At 40.0% G+C, this 18,649-nt stretch overlaps 1 protein-coding gene across 1 annotated transcript in view; it reads left to right on the top strand.

Moving 5' to 3' along the window:
• The window catches only part of lrpprc (leucine-rich pentatricopeptide repeat containing), a 187,398-nt gene that overhangs the window by 83,511 nt on the left and 85,238 nt on the right, over positions 1–18,649 (top strand). Inside the window, exons 12-20 of the mRNA XM_070889342.1 lie at positions 1,956–2,074; positions 4,043–4,136; positions 6,562–6,631; positions 9,397–9,424; positions 10,024–10,081; positions 10,638–10,744; positions 10,955–11,032; positions 12,626–12,682; positions 13,519–13,632. Coding sequence (XP_070745443.1) covers positions 1,956–2,074; positions 4,043–4,136; positions 6,562–6,631; positions 9,397–9,424; positions 10,024–10,081; positions 10,638–10,744; positions 10,955–11,032; positions 12,626–12,682; positions 13,519–13,632 — 725 coding nt within the window. The remainder of the gene's footprint in view (positions 1–1,955; positions 2,075–4,042; positions 4,137–6,561; positions 6,632–9,396; positions 9,425–10,023; positions 10,082–10,637; positions 10,745–10,954; positions 11,033–12,625; positions 12,683–13,518; positions 13,633–18,649) is intronic.

Here is an 18,649-nt window from a genome sequence, read left to right as displayed (position 1 = left end):
CAAGCTAATGTCCATCCTTACTATTGCATTAATTTCCTCTTTAACCAGCAATGTCACCCCGCCTCCTTTTCCTTTCTGTCTATCCTTCCTAAATGTTGAATACCCCTGGATGTTGAGTTCCCAGCCTTTGTCATCCTGAAGCCATGACTCCATGATGCCAATTACATCATAACCTTTAACTGCTATCTGCGCAGTTAATTCATCCACCTTATTCCGAATACTCCTCGCATTGAGGCACAGAGCCTTCAGGCTTGTCTTTCTAACACACTTTGCCCCTTTTGAAAGTTGCTGTAATGTGGCCCTTTTTTCTTTTTGCCTTAGGTTTCTGCCCTCCACTTTTACTTTTCTTCTTTCTATCTTTTGCTTCTGCCCCCACTCTACTTCCCTCTGTCTCCCTGCATAGGTCCCCATCCCCCTGCCATATTAGTTTAACTCCTTCCCAACAGCCTGTTTCAATTCTATGATGCCTTTTAACTTCATCTTTAACTACAGAGCGAGTTTTAGATGAGACATTAAACCAAGGGCCATGACTGCACTTCTGGCGGACGTTAAAAAAATCCCATGGCACTTTTCCAGGGAGAACGGGAGTTCTCCCAGTGTCCTGGTTAATATTTATCACTCAACCAACAACACCAATATAGATTATCTGCTCATTTACTTCATTGTTGTTTGTGGGATCTTGGGGTGCACAAATTGGCTGTCGCTTTTGCCTACATACCGACAGTGATTATGACAGTGATTACACTTCCAAAGTAAAAAGAAAGACTTGCATTTATATAGCGCCTTTCCTGTCGCACCAGACATCCCAAAGCACTTTGCAGTCAATAAAGTACTTTTTTTGAAGTGCAGTCTCCGGTGTAATGTAGGAAACGCGGCAGCCAATTTGCATGCAGCAAGCTCTCAAACAGCAATGTGACAATGACCAGATAATCTGTTTTAGTGATGTTGATTGAGGGATAAATATTGGCCAGGACACCGAGGAGAATTCCCCTGCTCTTCAAAATAACGGCATGGGATCCTTGCCGTCCACCTGATAAAGCAGATGGGACCTCGGTTTAATGTTTCAACCGAAAGACGGCACCTTCTACACTGCAGCATTCCCTCAGTAGTGCATTGGAGTATCAACCTAGATTTTTGTGCTCGCGTCTCTGGACTGGGACCCACAACCTTCTTACTCGGAGGCGAGAGTGCTCCCAACTGAGCCAAGGCTGATGCACAACAATAGAATCTCTCCCCATCGGGTGAATTGAACCCCGGCCTCCCATGTGACAGGCGAGGATCCTGACAACTAAACTAATGAAGAATCAATGTTAATGCGTCATTGGTTATAAAGCACTTTGGTATGTCCTCTGGTTGTGAAAGGTGCTATATAAATGTGCGTTCTTTCATTCAGCACCATTCATGAAGTTTGTTTTTTCTTCCTACTTGTAATACTTTGCACTGGTCCGTATTAAATTTAATCTGTCGCGGCTTTGTTCACTTACATATTTTACATAACTCATTTTGTAGGTCCTTGGCTAGCTTCTCAGATTCATTGATCCCCTCTAATTTGGTACTGCCTGTGAATTTGGTCAGTTTTCATAGGGATTTTTAATCCAAGTCCTAACACTTATTCCTCGGGTATTCCATTTAGCACTTGGAGGTGGACAACTAGGACAAAAATGTGACACTGTTTAAATGTTTTGACTATGCTTGAACTCAATTGTTGTAAATAAAAACAAAGTGCTGCAAAAATACAACAGTGAGCATTTGAAGTAGAAATGCAGATTAACATTTTGATCAAACTCTCTTGATATGTTGTATTTGAAATACTTTCACTAAAGGCTCAGGATTATGTACCTTAGTATTTCTTAAAAGGATAGAGAAAGAAATGTATTTAATAAACTGTTGTTACATATGTGCATTGACAACTAAATAAAATATTTATGTACAAATAACTATGTATTAATTTACAGGGACTATAGAAGTACTGAAAGCCATGCAGAATCTAGGAATAGAACCTGATGTGGAGACCTATGCAAATTACGTGCAGTCATCATTTGACGACGTTGAGATAGCTCGTACCCAGCTTGAGGTTTGCATCAATAATATCTCTTAATCAACAACAACTTGCATTTATATAGTACTTTTATGTTGTGAAACATCCCGAGGCAAAGACAAATAGAGCAAATCCGCATAATACAATTTGCTGCCATGGATGAAATTGCATTAAGATCGAATTGTTACAGTTCCTAATACTCTAAGTAAGCCTACAGAATCATTGTAGGAATAGATTAAGATAGGAAATTAGCAAAATGTATAGAATATTTAATTCCTTTATCACCAGGTTTGTTTTTGAATCACTGTTTTTAATTTAGTTAATCGCCTTCACATGCAGCTATTTGCCTTAATTGTTTTTATTTCATTTTTTTATTTTAACTATTCACTGAGATTATGTGCATTAAATTGCACTGCTGGCACTAAATGCCTGTACATAACATAATAATTCAGAGCAGGAGTAAGCCATTCGGCCCCTCGAGCCTGCTCCGCCATTCAATGAGATCATGGCTGATCTTTCTACCTCAACTCCACTCTCCTGCACTATCACCATATCCCTTCATTCCCTTAATATCCAAAAATCTATCATAAGAAATAAGAACAGGAGTAGGCCAGTTGGCCACTCGAGCTTGCTCCGCCATTTAATAAGATCATGGCTGATCTGATCATGGACTCAGCTCCACTTCACTGCCCATTCCCCATAACCCTTTATTCCTTTATCGCTCAAAAATCTGTCTATCTCCACCTTAAATATATTCAATGACCCAACCTCCACAGCTCTCTGGGGCAGCGAATTTCACAGATTTACAACCCTCAGAGAAGAAATTCCTCCTCATCTCAGTTTTAAATGGGCGGCCCCTTATTCTGAGACTATGTCCCCTAGTTTTAGTTTACCCTATGAGTGGAAATATCCTCTCTGCATCCACCTTGTTGAGCCATCTCATTATCTTGTATGTTTCGATAAGATCACCTCTCATTCTTTTGAATTCCAATGAATATGGGCCCAATCTACTCAACCTATCTTCATGTCAACCCCCTCATCTCCAGAATCAACCCTAATGAACGTTCTCTGAACAGCCTTAAATACGGAGACCAAAACTGTATGCAGTACTCTAAGTGTGGCCTCATCAATACTCTGTACTGTTGTAGCAGGACTTCTCTGCTTTTATACTCCATCAATAAAGGCCAACATTCCATTTGCCTTCCTGATTACTTGTTGCACCTGCATACTAACTTTTGTGTTTCATGCACAAGGACCCCCCCAGTCCCTCTGTACTGCAGCACTTTGCAATTTTTCTCCGATTTCTGTCTTGAATATACTCAAAGACTGAGCCTCCACAGTCCTTTGGAGTAGAGAATTCCAAAGGTTCACCATCCTCTGAGTGAATAAATTTCTCCTCATTAGTCCTAAATGGCCGACCCCTTATTCTGAGACTGTGACCCCTGGTTCTAGCCTCCTCAGCCAGAGGAAACATCCTCCCTGCATCTACCCTGTCAAGCCCTGTAAGAATTTAGTATATTTCCCCCATCCCAGGAATCAGTCTGGTGAACCTTCATTGCACTCCTTCAATGGTAAGTATATCCTTCCTTTGGTCAGGAGACCAAAACTGTACACAATACTCCAGGTGCGGTCTCACCAGGGCCCTATATAATTGCAGTAAGACATCTTTACTCTTGTACTCAAATCCTCTTGTAATAAAGTCCAACATACCATTTGCTTTCTTAATTGCTTGCTGTACCTGTATGTTAACTTTGTGATCTGTGTACAATGACATCCAGGTCTCTCTGAACACCAGAGGGATAAAGATGGATAAAGGATTTGTTCATTTGTTTTAGAAAGTCAGATTGGCAGTCATTACATAAACAACGACAAATTAGCAAGCCTTTTGATTAAGTGCTACTTGCACAATATAGTAGGTCCAGTTAATGGGTTAACTAAAGTCTATTAACTTTATTAGTTCAAAGAAGGAAAATTCATAGATTTGACAGTTGTTTGTCTATAAAGGAAAATGGATGTCTGGTCAACACGATTGGATTTTATGCCTCTGAACTCAGAACAGAAGCTATAAATGGACATTTGGACAAAGTTTATTCTATGTGTAAGTACTATAATGTTCAGCAAAAAGACCTTATTTCCAGTTGGGATTTTAAAAATAGTGTGAGAAATATTGTGATATATAATAAGATTGATGATCTGGCTTTTAAAAAAAAAATAGTCTTGATTTAAACATGAGGGCGAGAATTTCCTTGGAGCTACTCCTGCCCTGCTGGGATTTCCGCTGCACTTCCCGGTGGAGTTATAGCAGCGGTGCGAGAGTAGCTTTGAGGAAATTCACCCCCAAGGATTTTGCAACTTAATGGCCGAGAAATCCTGGTCGAGGTCTTCCCATGGGCGATCGACTGAATAAGTTAATAAAGATGCGCGCCTACTTGTTCCTGCTGCGCCCACGAGAGATCCCGGTCCTGAGGTCTCCTCTCCCTGCACATCGGAGCGTGTGCACGTCGAGACGTCCGTAAGCTGGAGTCACGTGGCTCTGTGCAGTCAATCCAGTAAGTCGGAGTTCCCATTATTATGATTGAGAAACACCCCCCTGCAACACCAAAAATAAAAAATACACCACATATTTAAGATTAATTTAAATTAGGGTTATTTGTCTTATCAAAAAAAAATTTCGATTTATATATTTTTTAAAGTTTTTAAAATTATGGTTTAAAATAAACTAACCTTAGTGGGCAGGATTTTAAAACAATAAAATGTGTTATTTTAAAATGTTTTTGTATGTTTTAAAACTCTTATGCCTGTAAAAGTAGGCTGTGCACCTGCTTTTATCAGGCGCAAGAGTTTTCAGGACATCCGTTGGGCAAGATATGGGTAAACATAACATAACAACAACATTCAGAAACAGGAACAGGAGGAGGCCATATGGCCCCATTTAATACAATCATGGCTGATCCGATCATGGGCTCGGGTCCACTTCCCTGCCCGCTTCCTATAACCCCTTAATCCCTTATTGGTAAAGAAACTGTCTATTTTTGTCTTAAATTAATTCAATGTCCCAGCTTCCACAGCTCCCTGAGGCAGCGAATTACATAGATTTACAACTCTCTGAGAGAAACAAATTCTCCTCATCTCAATTTTATTCTAAGAGCATGCCCTCTAGTTCTAGTCTCCCCCATCATCTTATATGTTTCGATAAGATCACCTCTCATTTTTCTGAATTCCAATGAGTGGAGGCCCAACCTACTCAACCTTTCCTCATAAGTCAACCCCCTCATCTCCGGAATCAACCTAGTGAACCTTCTCTGAACTGCCTCCAAAACAAGTATATCCTTTCAAAAATATGGAAACCAAAACTGCACGCAGTATTCCAGGTGTGGCCTCACCAATACCCTGTATAACTGTAGCAAGACTTCCCTGCTTTTAAAGTCCATCCCCTTTGCAATAAAGGCCAAGATTCCATTGGCCTTCCTGATCCTGCATATTAACCTTTTGTGTTTCATGCACAAGTACCCCCAGGTCCCGCTATACTTTGCAATCTTTGTGCACTTTGCAATCTCTCCATTTAAATAATAACTTGCTCTTTGATTTTTTTTCTGCCAAAGTGCATGACCTCACACTTTCCAACATTATACTCCATCTGCCAAATTTTTGCCCACTCACTTAGCCTGTCTATGTCCTTTTGCAGATTTTTTGTGTCCTCCTCACCCATTGCTTTTCCTCCCATCTTTGTATCGTCAACAAACTTGGCTACGTTACACTCAGTCCCTTCTTCCAAGAATATAGATTAATATATAGTTAACATAGATTGTAAATAGTTGGGGTCCCAGCACTGATCCCTGCGGCACCCAATCTTGCCCATGTGAATGTCCTGGCTGCCGAGATGCGGATGATCTGTCAAAAAAGCCGGTTTTCAGCGCATGCGCATTGTGCGCTGAAAACCGGCTTTTGCGATGCCTTCCTGGGTCTGTATACACTCAGTACGGACCCGGGGAGGCCGGGATTTCTAGGCCAATATCAAATGTAAACACAAGGCACAATTACTGCAAGTAATAATATAATCATTGACACGAAACTGGCACTGACATTTGTTTTGACTCTGATGTTTTAACTCATCAAAATATTTGAACTTTTAAAAAAAAGATGATGATCAGTTGATCAAAATTACACCATAAAGATATGTAACATTTAGAGAAATTAATGCGGAAACTTATGTATTCGATATTATAATCTACATAAATGAGCCGATCTGATGAGCAGATTCCTGGTCTTTTTGTAATAGCATCTATAGAAGTTGTTACAGTGCTGCTGTTTTTGTAATTTGAAGCTCAGCTTACAATGCAATTTCTGCCCTTATCTCCTTGTCAGTAATATAAAGTCAGTGCTTTAAAAAAAATAAATAAATGAATAGAATATTCTGTCCTAAAACGATTTCTCATGCACCTGCCATGATGTAAAATGATTTTGGTGCCGGTTGTTTCAATCTGCTATTTTTCTAAATCTATGATTTACATTTCTCTTGGCAGTATCCTCGCCCACAAATCCTGCAGTGGATTTAAGTAGCTTTAGAGGGAGTCTTATTTTAGGATTTAAAAGGTAAGTTGATCGTATATTAACAAAAACTCGAGTATTTGAGCAATAGTTAATGCTGTGTGTTGTTGGTACAATTAATTAGCTTATATGTAAGTAAAAAAATTAAGTTATAGGGCTGTGTAAATGCTTGCATTGATAATTAAATATTCTACCAATTACTGCATAATTTAATATTTTAGTAGAAAATCATTTTGTTTTTATTAGGGTCCCATCTGTTGCAAAATCATCATTGACTGACTGCTGAAATGTGTTTTTTGTATTTACCCAGCAATTACAATACCACGCTCCAGTGAAGCACAAATATTATTTTTACATTTTAATATCGTTTGGTCAATCATTCAGATATTCTAAATGATTGTAAATATGGTGCAACTTGTAGCATGACTGCATTCTGTATTTTTTATAGTAATGTGTTTACATGTTACTGACAGAACACCAACTCATTTATCCTTAATTTCTTTATTCACTAATGTATATGTCCACTACTAATCTAATACATTTTTGTACTTGATGGCATTCTTGCAATGTCAGCTCAGTCTTCCATAGAACAGGTTCTGAATAACCCATGTCAGGTGAATGTAACAATGAAGTTGAATGTCTGTTCTGGTTTAACTGAATGACAAATTGATTTGTTGGCAATCTAGTAACTTTGAGTGAAACATCGCTGCCATAAATGCAAGTGAGGAAGGTTTAGAGTGCTGTAACATAGAGCTGTCTGTCAGCTTACATATCAGATGATGTCAGCTTACATATCGGATGATGTCACCAAGAAATGAAAAAGAAAAGGTTCCAAGGATAAATCCTTTGGTGTCCCCCAAGACGATGGTGTGGGGTGGTAAAATAAGCCATTGCTTGTGATGTTCTGGCTACATTTACATAGGTAAGAATGAAACCTACAGTGGGATGTCCAACCGAGTTGGACAACAAGGAGGAGGATGGTGTGGTCGACCATGTCAAAGGCTGCAGAGAGGTCAAGGAGCGATAATGCTTCGTAGCCACAATTACAGAGAAAGTAATTTGCGACCATTGGGGCTAATATAGTGCTGTGTAAGGGGCGAAAATCAGATTGAAGGGATTCAAACAAAGAGAGCTGTGGCAGAGATAGGAATGGATTTTGGATTTTGGAGGGGAAAGTGAGGCTGGAGAAGGAGTGGTAGTTGACAAGAACAGAGGGATGGAGGGTGGAGGCTTCTGAAAAGTGAGATGACTTAACCGATTGATCCTGTCTCCTGTCAAACTTTTTTTTTAAATCCTTTGACTGGGGTATGGTTTCATGCCAGTATTGCTGGAGAGTGAACAGGAATGGGAATTCTGGGTGATTTTTCTTTATCCTCCATAGCCTTGGGGCATTCAAGTGAACTGTACATGTTCCAGTTGACGTAAGTTTACTCAACGTAGATTCAGGTCTGCATGGCAAATTGCATAGGTCAAGAAATATACAAAATGGTAGCAGTGATGTTTTGCCCACTGTCATTTCCTTTGAAGTGTAAACATACTATGCTTGTTGTATTGGATTATATGCACGTGATCTTAAGAGATTGTAGAAAATACTTACAATAAGACAGCTTGCTTTTTTTGAATTTCTGGCGATAAATGGCTGCACAGTCTCCCTAAATGCAGCCATCAATGTTTACATGCACTTTAATTTACCATCAAAACGTTGCCATTGAACATTAATTTTTAATAATTTTGTGCTCTAATGAGTATCCTGCATTAATGCAGTACATTATTCCAACATTGCTGACTGTTAAGTAATTCAATTTATGTTTAGAAGCCTAAACTGTGAGAATGATTTTAACTCTAATGAAGAATGTAGACACTGTGCAATTATTAAGTTAGGGTTCTGTAAAATGTTAATATCCACCATTTAACAGTATCCCTGTACTTCGTTCTAGTTCCTGGAAATCTCATGGGAATGAAAGGATTGATTTTTTTGGGGTTTCAAGTAGTTATTTACAGAGAACTTTTAAGAGTATGAACTCCCACTCTCCTTGGTTTTGCTAGGACTCAGCATTGTGATCAAAAATTGCATTTGAGCCAATTTGAAAACGATTAAGTCAAATGGAAAGAAAGCCGTGTGGTGTTTGAGCCATTTGAACACAACTGGTCGTTGGCAAAAGTCCAAAACATAAAACTGCGCTTCAGTATTTACTGCTAGATTGACAACTAACTCGTGGTATAAAGCTACTAGTGAGGCAAATGGAAATAATAAAGAAAGTCATTTGGGATAAAAGCATATTATGGGAGTACAGCAGATGGTGGTCCACCCTGCTCCTCATCCATACTGTAGAGTCCTTGCCCACCCTGCCTCTCGACCACCTTATCCCTCGTCCATACAGTACAGCCCTAGTCCATACTGTACAGTCCTTGCCCACACTGCACATCATCCATTCGATACCGTCCTCCTCCATCCTGCTGCTAGGCAATACTGTATAGCCCTCATCCACCTTGGCCCTAGTTCTGACTGTACATCCCTCGTCCATGAGCACAACATTTATCCAAACAGTTTAGATAGGGGAAACATTTTTTAATTAATTTGGTGACAGCATCCACCTATAATTTTGGTTTTGATTCAGTAATTTGTTAAAAAATTTCAGTTGAACAATTTGCTAAAATGTAGTGGAATGTGCAGTTGGATGATTTTTTCAGAGAACATGTTTCTCTTTTTATTAAGCTTTTAAATAGTTCTGTACTTTCTGTAAAACTTGTTGTTTATCAAAATCAGTGTAATTGAAATATGATTCTTTATGTTCTACTGCCCTCTGCAGGTCTAAAGATATTGATTTTCTTGCCAAGGTAAGTGCTGCCAAAAAACTAAATTCACTTGGCTACATGTCCCACCAAAACAGTGGAAACTGCAAACATAAATTTCTTATTTTAATCATTCAATATAGTAGAATATTGAGAGGCATCAAAAACCTTAATTTTTCTTCATGTAAATTTTCTTCTGCCGTTTAATATTAAATCAGAGAAGTATGTGATTCACTACTATGTAGAGATGTGGTATTTATATGGGTCACTTTTAACCCTCTGGCAAATTCTTCAGTAATTACTTTAAAGCTGACATGTGCTAAAGGTTACTGTAAGCATTTACATTAAAACAAATTGTAGTCATTAACTCAGTATTAGGATACCTAAGCAGAATTTCTTTTAATAAAAAAGTGCCTGTCCTTGGAAGATGGTCATATTTTGTTCAGAATTTTATTTCCTGCAGCAAGTCGAGCTATTGAGCAGATCTTGTTCTGTGCAGCACTTTACAGATGAAATGCCACAATGTACTGTTGATTAATACCTTTATAGAAAAGTGCTTTGTTATTTAGAGAATACAATTTCAAAAACTGCTTGTTCTTTCGTTCCTCTATCACCTACAATATATGATTATTTTGTCTTCCCAGATAACAGAATTGTTGTACAAAGATGAGCGTTATTGCCAGAATTCTCCAGGACCAACTGGTAGCGTTTCAATTTCTTTGATTGTAACTCGCCCACAAATCCGTTATATCTAATGATGGGGCTTGAAGGATTACAGGAGTAACACTGATTGCTTTTTTTTGAAAGTGAAATTTTTAAAGTGTGTGTTCAGAAAACCTTACAGTGTCTTTCTGCTTGATGGGAGCTTTCTTATTAATAGAAAATTTCAACCACTTTTGTATTTATAGCTTTTTGATAAAAAATCTTAATTTTAAATGAGAAATTGATGGGTTTACAGAGAAGCAATTGGTGTTTATGGCAAATGTTGACATTGCAGTTATGATATTGGAAGTGTGTTGTTGTATAGCCTTTTTTTTTAGTTTGGCTTCTGTTTAGCATTCTTTGCACTGAGTTGTTTGCCTTTATATGCTCCTAAGCAACCAGATCTATGTGCCCCATTTGTGGTTGTTGCCATTTCAGACACTTAAATCCGAGTTAGTTCTTATACCAAATGATTTGTAATAGATTAATCTGGGTAACGTGACAATCTCAGTAATTTGTGGCGTGAATGTCTTGCTTTTCTTTTTTTTTCTTGCAGAGGCTGTTGGTTATTTTCTTTATAACTTGATTGACAGCATGAATGACTCTGAGGTGCAGGCCAAGGAGGAGCATTTGAGACAATACTTCCATCAGCTGAACAAGATGGTACCATTTCATTCTAGCTACATAATGCATGTCATGTCTGACATGTATCTATTATACTTAAAACTGCTGCTTTTAAGTACACCACCAGGCCTCGTTTAATGACATGGCTGAAGTTGGAGAAGCAAATTACATTTCAAGTAATTCCAGTTATACAATTTCTAGACACTTCTTTCAGTAGCATTTAATTTAAACTTGTTTTGTTTCTTTCAGGATATTGTAATCCCAGCAAGTATCTACAGAGGAATTCGAAATTTGCTGGATGCTTACCACGTCCCTGAGTTAATTAAGGTGGTTTGCAATGCATTTGTCTTTTCCCTCATGTATACAGATTTTTCTACAAGAGAAATAATGTGCTGTTATGTTCATTTATTATATGGTTTGAAATATCTTCCCAAACTTGTAAATATGTAGAGGATGAGGAAATGATGGCTCAATGGATAAATTCACCACAGGATTGGTCAGAGCCATATCAGTTCGGAAGACCCTACCTTTGATTTGTGTCTATCATTAGTTAGCTGACCTCTGCTAAGGTGTCAGAGGGGATGGTACAATGTGCCTACATATCTTTAAGCTAAGGAGAACGAAGTTCAGTTAAGCTTCCTGGCTCCCAATTGCTACACAGTGAACACAGATAGGTTGTGTGATTGAAGAAAGGACTGTGATGCCCCTTGTGGATGAATAGCTTGTGCACAATCGCCATCTAAGCTTACCTTTTGAAGAATAGTCCCTTGTAATGGGTAATAGAGATCTTCTAACACCTGTGGACCCAAAGAAGAGGCACTGGCTTTGAGAGGAAGCAAGAAATGAGGGCTAGAAGGAAGACAGGAAAGGAATAGCCAGTTTCTACATTGTATAACCTCATAGACCACTTTGTCCTTGCCTGTACTATCGTGTAGAGTAGGTTTCTGCATTACTTCTGATTCTATTGTGAAGAATGAGGTTCATATACTTGACATGGGTCCATCCTGAAAGGCACTCAGCTGGTATAAATAATGGAAGAGTGTCCTTTTGTATACAGAACAAATCTGGCCTAGTACAGTGGCTCTTAAATTCCAATTCAACCCAACCTGACAGCCGAAAGTATTAACCCGCCTGAACTAATGCCTATGTCTCTATGCATTTATAAAATGTTAGATATCTAGGACCAGCTCTGTAATTAGGATTGACGTAGTAAAAAAAAAATCAGTGATAAAGGGTATAATAATCTTTGAAAACATTTTTCCCCTCATGATGATGTGCTTGCTTTGCATTAAGTATAGTGTCTTGATCAGGTACAGATCAGAACAATACAGAGCTCTCCTGTGTCACCCTAGCATTGTGCTTCATCTATAACCTCAAAAGGTTTGGTAATGTTTTGAGTACAGTTGCTGATTTTGAAGGTTTTTCAGCTGGCATTGCTGGTATTCTATGTATCAGTATCCAGGCAGTATTGACTTATTCCAGCTCAATTACGTCTGAATCTGCAATCAATCTGCCCCCAGATGCTGCTTGCTGTGTTTTCTCTTGGAAGGGAAGGGGTGAGAAAATTACATTACCATTGAAAACTATTGCACCTCAAACAAGGGAGATGACTTGCATCAATTTTGATTTGTAGATTTTTTTTTGCCCGGAGGGGCAGATGAGGTGGTGATGGACTTTAGTGAAATTATCTTATCAGCTCTTTGAGTGATACCTTCCTTTGACATTCTGTTGTAGGAGATTTATTTAAAAGTTCCACAAATAAAGATGTCTGATCTTTTTATGATATTTGAAGCCAAATTTTGGAATGTATTACTCTTAAAATGTTCAACCCCCTTCTCCTCTCCACCACTCCCCCTGCCGGAAAGTGAATGAAAACCATCAATTTCACATTTTCTAAATCCAAAAATTGCTATGTTTCAGGATGTCATTATGTTAGTGGATGAACAGGATAAGCTGTCTGCTGCTGACCTCCCAAAAGTGAGTAGGAAGTTTAGCATAGAATAATTAAACTTATTACTTGTGTTCAGATTGGAAATAGAACTTTTAAAAGATATGTTCTGTTGAAAATCAAAGTCGGCTCTAATTAGATCATGTCTGCTATCATGGTTCATTGTTATCCCAGTACAGCAATGAGACTAATTTATTCACGCAGAATGCAGTTCTACTTAAGTAGATGATTAACTGGCCTAAGAAGCCTGGCTTTGTATTTCTTTTCATTGGTATGGGAACATTCAGGTAAGATTTTGAGAGTGTTTTCATCCTCCTCTTCCTGTGCCTGCTGAAATGCCTGAAGCTCTTGTCAGACTGATGCCAAAGGTGCTTGCAGTCAGTTATTAAACTGTGCAGAGACTGCCCAAGTGTAACGGGCCCTCTGAATTACCATTCTGTCTCGAAGCTGGGAGATGCCACAGGCTTTGTTTGTGACGCAAATTGGGAACTGAGCAAACTGGAACTTGAACATGCGGTATTGGGTATCTTAATATTTTCCCGAGAGAAAAAAGTGCCGTATCTCTTTGCGGTGGGGATTTGATGCTTTTTGTGTATAGTTCCAAAGCAAATGTTCCTCTTATTAACTAGACAATGAGTGCTGTTGCCTTGAGAAAATGTGAATAAATCAGTATTTTAATATTGTTTGCCCGCTGAATTAACATACAAATGTGAGGGTGATGAGAGAATGGTAATGTGCGTTTTATATTAAAAACAGTAGATTGGTTTAATTAATGATTCAAATTATTTAACCTGAAATCATTGTCCAAATGGCAATTTTTTCCATTTATGGAGAGTCTCTAACGTGTATTATTTTGTTTTGTCAGGGGTCCGAGGCTAAAATTGTTGCTCTGGAAATCAAATTGGCAGAGCTAAAAATGGAGAACAAATCTATTGGCGAGATACTGAAACAACTGATCCTATTGCTTTGTGGGACTGAGGTATGTGGACAGTTTTATCAGTAAATTATATGGTCTAATTTAAAATGGAGGTCATGCATGTTTTTAAAAAAAAAAAGGCTTAATTTTAAAAACAGTGAAATGTTTAATGAGCAGAGTTGGCAGATCCCAGAAATGATTTCCAGTGAAATTCTAATGCAGGATGATTATAAATGAGAGTATAGAAGCCACTCTTCCATTTTTTTGCAGCTTTCATTGGTTGCAACATTTAATCATGCATGTATAGATTGTTACACTTAGACAGTGGCTCAGGGTAGATAGTACACATTGACAGGATGTGAGCCATTGGTTTATGGATGACCTGGGGAATACGCTCTCCTCCATTACAAGAGAGTTTTGTGTAATGGTGCTAACTGGATGCTTTTGTGTCCATTTTATACCCCCATCCACCACCCCCCCTTTAGTAAACATAGTGTAGAAAGTACTTACAATATGGAGCCGTGCACTCAAATGCAATTTAGAAAATAGGTTAGGAGTTATGATGTCGCGAATACAGCCATGTTCCTGCTATTGTCATGATTTTCTGTTTGAATCAATGGGCCCAAATTTGGCCCACCCGTTTTTTCGGCGCACTCACGTGTCCCCGGATTGTGGCCCCTCTGTCGACTCTCCTGTGGCGAGTCCATTGGGGGGGCGGAGCTAGGGCCCTGCGCCTAAAAGAGTGCCGGCATGTGCAGTAGAGCATTCACGCATGCGCAGTAGCTCCTCCCATGATGATGATGCCTGCAGCGTGGGACCCAATGCATCCTGACCCTATCCCGGGCTGAGTGGCCTGCCGCACAGGCCGGCCCACTGCCTTCCCGCGCTGAGGCTACAGAAACAGGTTGGTGCAGGGAGACTTTTGATCGGGGGGGACCGTTGTGATCCGGTGGGGAGGAGAGAGGAGAGTTTTGATTGTGGGGGGGAGGGAAGGAAGGAGAGTTTTGATCTGGGGGAGGGTGGGGGGCGGTGGGGAAGGAAGAGAGTTTTGATGTGGGGGGGAAGAGAGGAGAATTTGGATGGGGTGGTGGTGGGGGGGGGGGGGGCGGGCGGTGTGATAACTGTGTAGCCAGTCATTTTAATGAGCTTACTCAAGACTTTCCTTAACCCTGTTGATAAAAATACTTTCCTACGAGCAGGAGGTACTTCTATTTTTTATTTGGATATTTTGAAAAAATTATATAAATATGTTTTGTCTCTTTACTACTTTTATTTTTGTACATATGAACATAAGAATTAGGAACAGGAGTAGGCCATCTAGCCCCTCGAGCCTGCTCCGCCATTCAACAAGATTATGGCTGATCTGGCCGTGGACTCAGCTCCACTTACCCGCCCGCTCCCCGTAACCCTTAATTCCCTTATTGGTTAAAAATCTATCTATCTGTGATTTGAACACATTCAATGAGCTAGCCTCAACTGCTTCCTTGGGCAATGAATTCCACAGATTCACAACCCTCTGGGAGAAGAAATTCCTTCTCAACTCGGTTTTAAATTGGCTCCCCCGTATTTTGAGGCTGTGCCCCCTAGTTCTAGTCTCCCCGACCAGTGGAAACAACCTCTCTGCCTCTATCTTGTCTATCCTTTTCATTATTTTAAATGTTTCTAAAAAGATCACCCCTCATCCTTCTGAACTCCAACGAGTAAAGACCCAGTCTACTCAATCTGTCATCATAAGGTAACCCCCTCATCTCCGGAATCAGCCTGGTGAATCGTCTCTGTACCCCCTCCAAAGCCAGTATATCCTTAAGTAAGGTGACCAAAACTGCGCGCAGTACTCCAGGTGCGGCCTTACCAATACCCTATACAATTGCAGCAGGACCTCCCTGCTTTTGTACTCCATCCCTCTCGCAATGAAGGCCAACATTCCATTCGCCTTCCTGATTACCTGCTGCACCTGCAAACTTTTTGGGATTCATGCACAAGGACCCCCAGGTTCCTCTGCACCGCAGCATGTTGTAATTTCTCCCCATTCAAATAATATTCCCTTTTACTGTTTTTTTTTCAAGGTGGATGACCTCACACTTTCCGACATTGTATTCCATCTGCCAAACCGTCGCCCATTCGCTTAACCTATCTAAATCTCTTTGCAGCCTCTCTATGCCCTCTACACAACCCGCTTTCCCACTAATCTTTGTGTCATCTGCAAATTTTGTTACACTACACTCTGTCCCCTCTTCCAGGTCATCTATGTATATTGTAAACAGTTGTGGTCCCAGCACAGATCCCTGTGGCACACCACGAACCACCGATTTCCACCCCGAAAAGGACCCGTTTATCCCGACTCTCTGCCAGCCAATTCTCTATCCATGCTAATACATTTCCTCTGACTCCGCGTACCTCTATCTTCTGCAGTAACCTTTTGTGTGGCACCTTATCGAATGCCTTTTGGAAATCTAAATACACCACATCCATCGGTACACCTTTATCCACCATGCTCGTTAATCTCTTTTAATACCCTGGGATGCATTTCATCAGGACCAGGGGACTTGTCTACCTTGAGTCCCATTAGCCTGTCCAGCACTACCCTCCTAGTGATAGTGATTGTCTCAAGGTCCTCCCTTCCCACATTCCTGTGACCAGCAATTTTTGGCATGGCTTTTGTGTCTTCCACTGTGAAGACCGAAGCAAAATAATTGTTTAAGGTCTCAGCCATTTCCACATTTCCCATTATTAAATCCCCCTTCTCATCTTCTACTTTATTTTAGTCACTCTTTTCCGTTTTATATATCTATAAAAGCTTTTACTATCTTTTTATGTTTTGCGCAAGTTTACCTTCGTAATCTATCTTTCCTTTCTTTATTGCTTTCTTAGTCATTCTTTGCTGTTGTTTAAAATTTTCCCAATCTTCTAGTTTCCCACTAACCTTGGCCACCTTATACACATTGGTTTTTAATTTGATACTCTCCTTTATTTCCTTGGTTATCCATGGCTGTTGATCCCTTCTCTTACCGCCCTTCTTTTTCACTGGAATATATTTTTGTTGAGCACTATGAAAGAGCTCCTTAAAAGTCCTCCACTGTTCCTCAATTGTGTCACCGTTTAGTCTGTGTTTCCAGTCTACTTTAGCCAACTCTGCCCTCATCCCACTGTAGTCCCCTTTGTTTAAGCATAGTACGCTCGTTTGAGACACTACTTCCTCACCCTCAATCTGTATTACAAATTCTACCATACTGTGATCACCCATTCCAAGAGGATCTTTTACGAGGAGATCATTTATTATTCCTGTCTCATTACAGAGGACCAGATCTAAGATAGTTTGCTCCCTTGTAGGTTCTGTAACATACTGTTCTCCGAAACAATCCCGTATGCATTCTATGAATTCCTCCTCCAGGCTACCCCATGCGACTTGATTTGACCAATTGATATGTAGGTTAAAATCCCCCATGATTACTGCCGTTCCTTTTTCACATGCCTCCATTATTCCCTTAATTATTGCCCGCCCCACCGTGAAGTTATTATTTGGGGGCCTATAAACTATGCCCACCAGTGACTTTTTCCCCTTACTATCTCTAATCTCCACCCACAATGATTCAACATTTTGTTCATTGGAGCCAATATCGTCTCTCGCAACTACCCTGATATCATCCTCTGTTAACAGAGCTACCCCACCTCTTTTCCCTTCTTGTCTTATCTTTCCGAATTGTCAGATACCCCTGTATGTTTAATTCCCAGTCTTGGCCACCCTGCAACCACGTTTCTGTAATGGCCACCAAATCATACCCATTTGTAATGATTTGTGCCGTCAACTCATTTACTTTATTTCGAATACTGCGTGCGTTTAGGTAGAGTGTTTTAATACTAGTTTTTAAACCATGATTTTTAGTTTTGACCCCTCCTGCAACCCCTTTATATTCAGTGGCCCTTTTTGTTTTTTGCCTTCGGTTTCTCTGCCCTCCACTTTTACTCATCTCCTTTCTGTCTTTTGCTTTTGTCTCCTTTTTGTTTCCCTCTGTCTCCCTGCATTGGTTCCCATCCCCCTGCCATATTAGTTTAACTCCTCCCCAACAGCACGAGCAAACACTCCCCCTAGGACATTGGTCCCTGTCCTGCCTAGGTGCAGACCGTCCGGTTTGTACTGGTCCCACCTCCCTCAGAACCGGTTCCAATGCCCCAGGAATTTGAATCCCTCCCTGCTGCACCACTGCTCAAGCCACATATTCATCTGAGCTATCCTGCGATTTCTACTCTGACTAGCACGTGGCACTGGTAGCAATCCCAAAATTACTACTTTTGAGGTCCTACGTTTTAATTTGTAGTTTCAGCTTCCATGAATGCTTCTGTTGTATAGTAAATTAACTTTGCAAAGTTTGTCAGTCCTGTATAGTTGTTTGATCCTATTCACATTCTTTCGTCAAGTCATTCAGTACCTACCTGCGCTGATTTCTTAACTCTCCACAAGGGTTTTCTCTGCGGCCACAAGTGGCCACATACGCTGGCCTAAGTTAGTTTGGAGCAACTATTAGCTGTCCAAACTTTTAAATGGCCAAAACGGGCGTAGGTGGCTGGTAACGCCCCCTTTTGAACAAAACTAAACTAAACTAAAAAAAATATCCTCACTAACTCACTTACACTGTTGCAAATTGAATGTGCAAAATGGGGATTTTTAAGATACTCCAGAAAAATCAAGTTGCTCAAAAAAACCCAGCAACTCTTGGACAATTTTAGGCCCAATGATTCCAGTTCCAAAATTTGTTTCGTATACACCATCTATTAATATACAAATGCTTTAATTTGGATTCCCTTGGTTTTTGCAATTTGTCCTTTATTTGCTATTCCATACCATGATTTGGATGAAGGAATTGAGAGTAATATCTCCAAGTTTGTCGATGACAATAAGCTGGATGGCGGTGTGAGCTGTGAAGAAGATGGAGGCTGCAGGATGACTTGGACAGGTTAGGTGAGTGGGCAAATGCATGGCAGATGCAGTATAATGTGGATAAATGTAAAGTTATCCACTTTGGGGGCAAAAACATGAAGGCAGAATATTATCTGAATGGCGGCAGATTAGGAAAAAGGGAGG

Source organism: Pristiophorus japonicus, chromosome 9, assembly GCF_044704955.1.
Source record: "Pristiophorus japonicus isolate sPriJap1 chromosome 9, sPriJap1.hap1, whole genome shotgun sequence".
Taxonomy (NCBI): domain Eukaryota; kingdom Metazoa; phylum Chordata; class Chondrichthyes; family Pristiophoridae; genus Pristiophorus; species Pristiophorus japonicus.
Note: the sequence above shows the minus strand (reverse complement) of the source record. Positions and strands in the feature narration are given on the sequence as shown.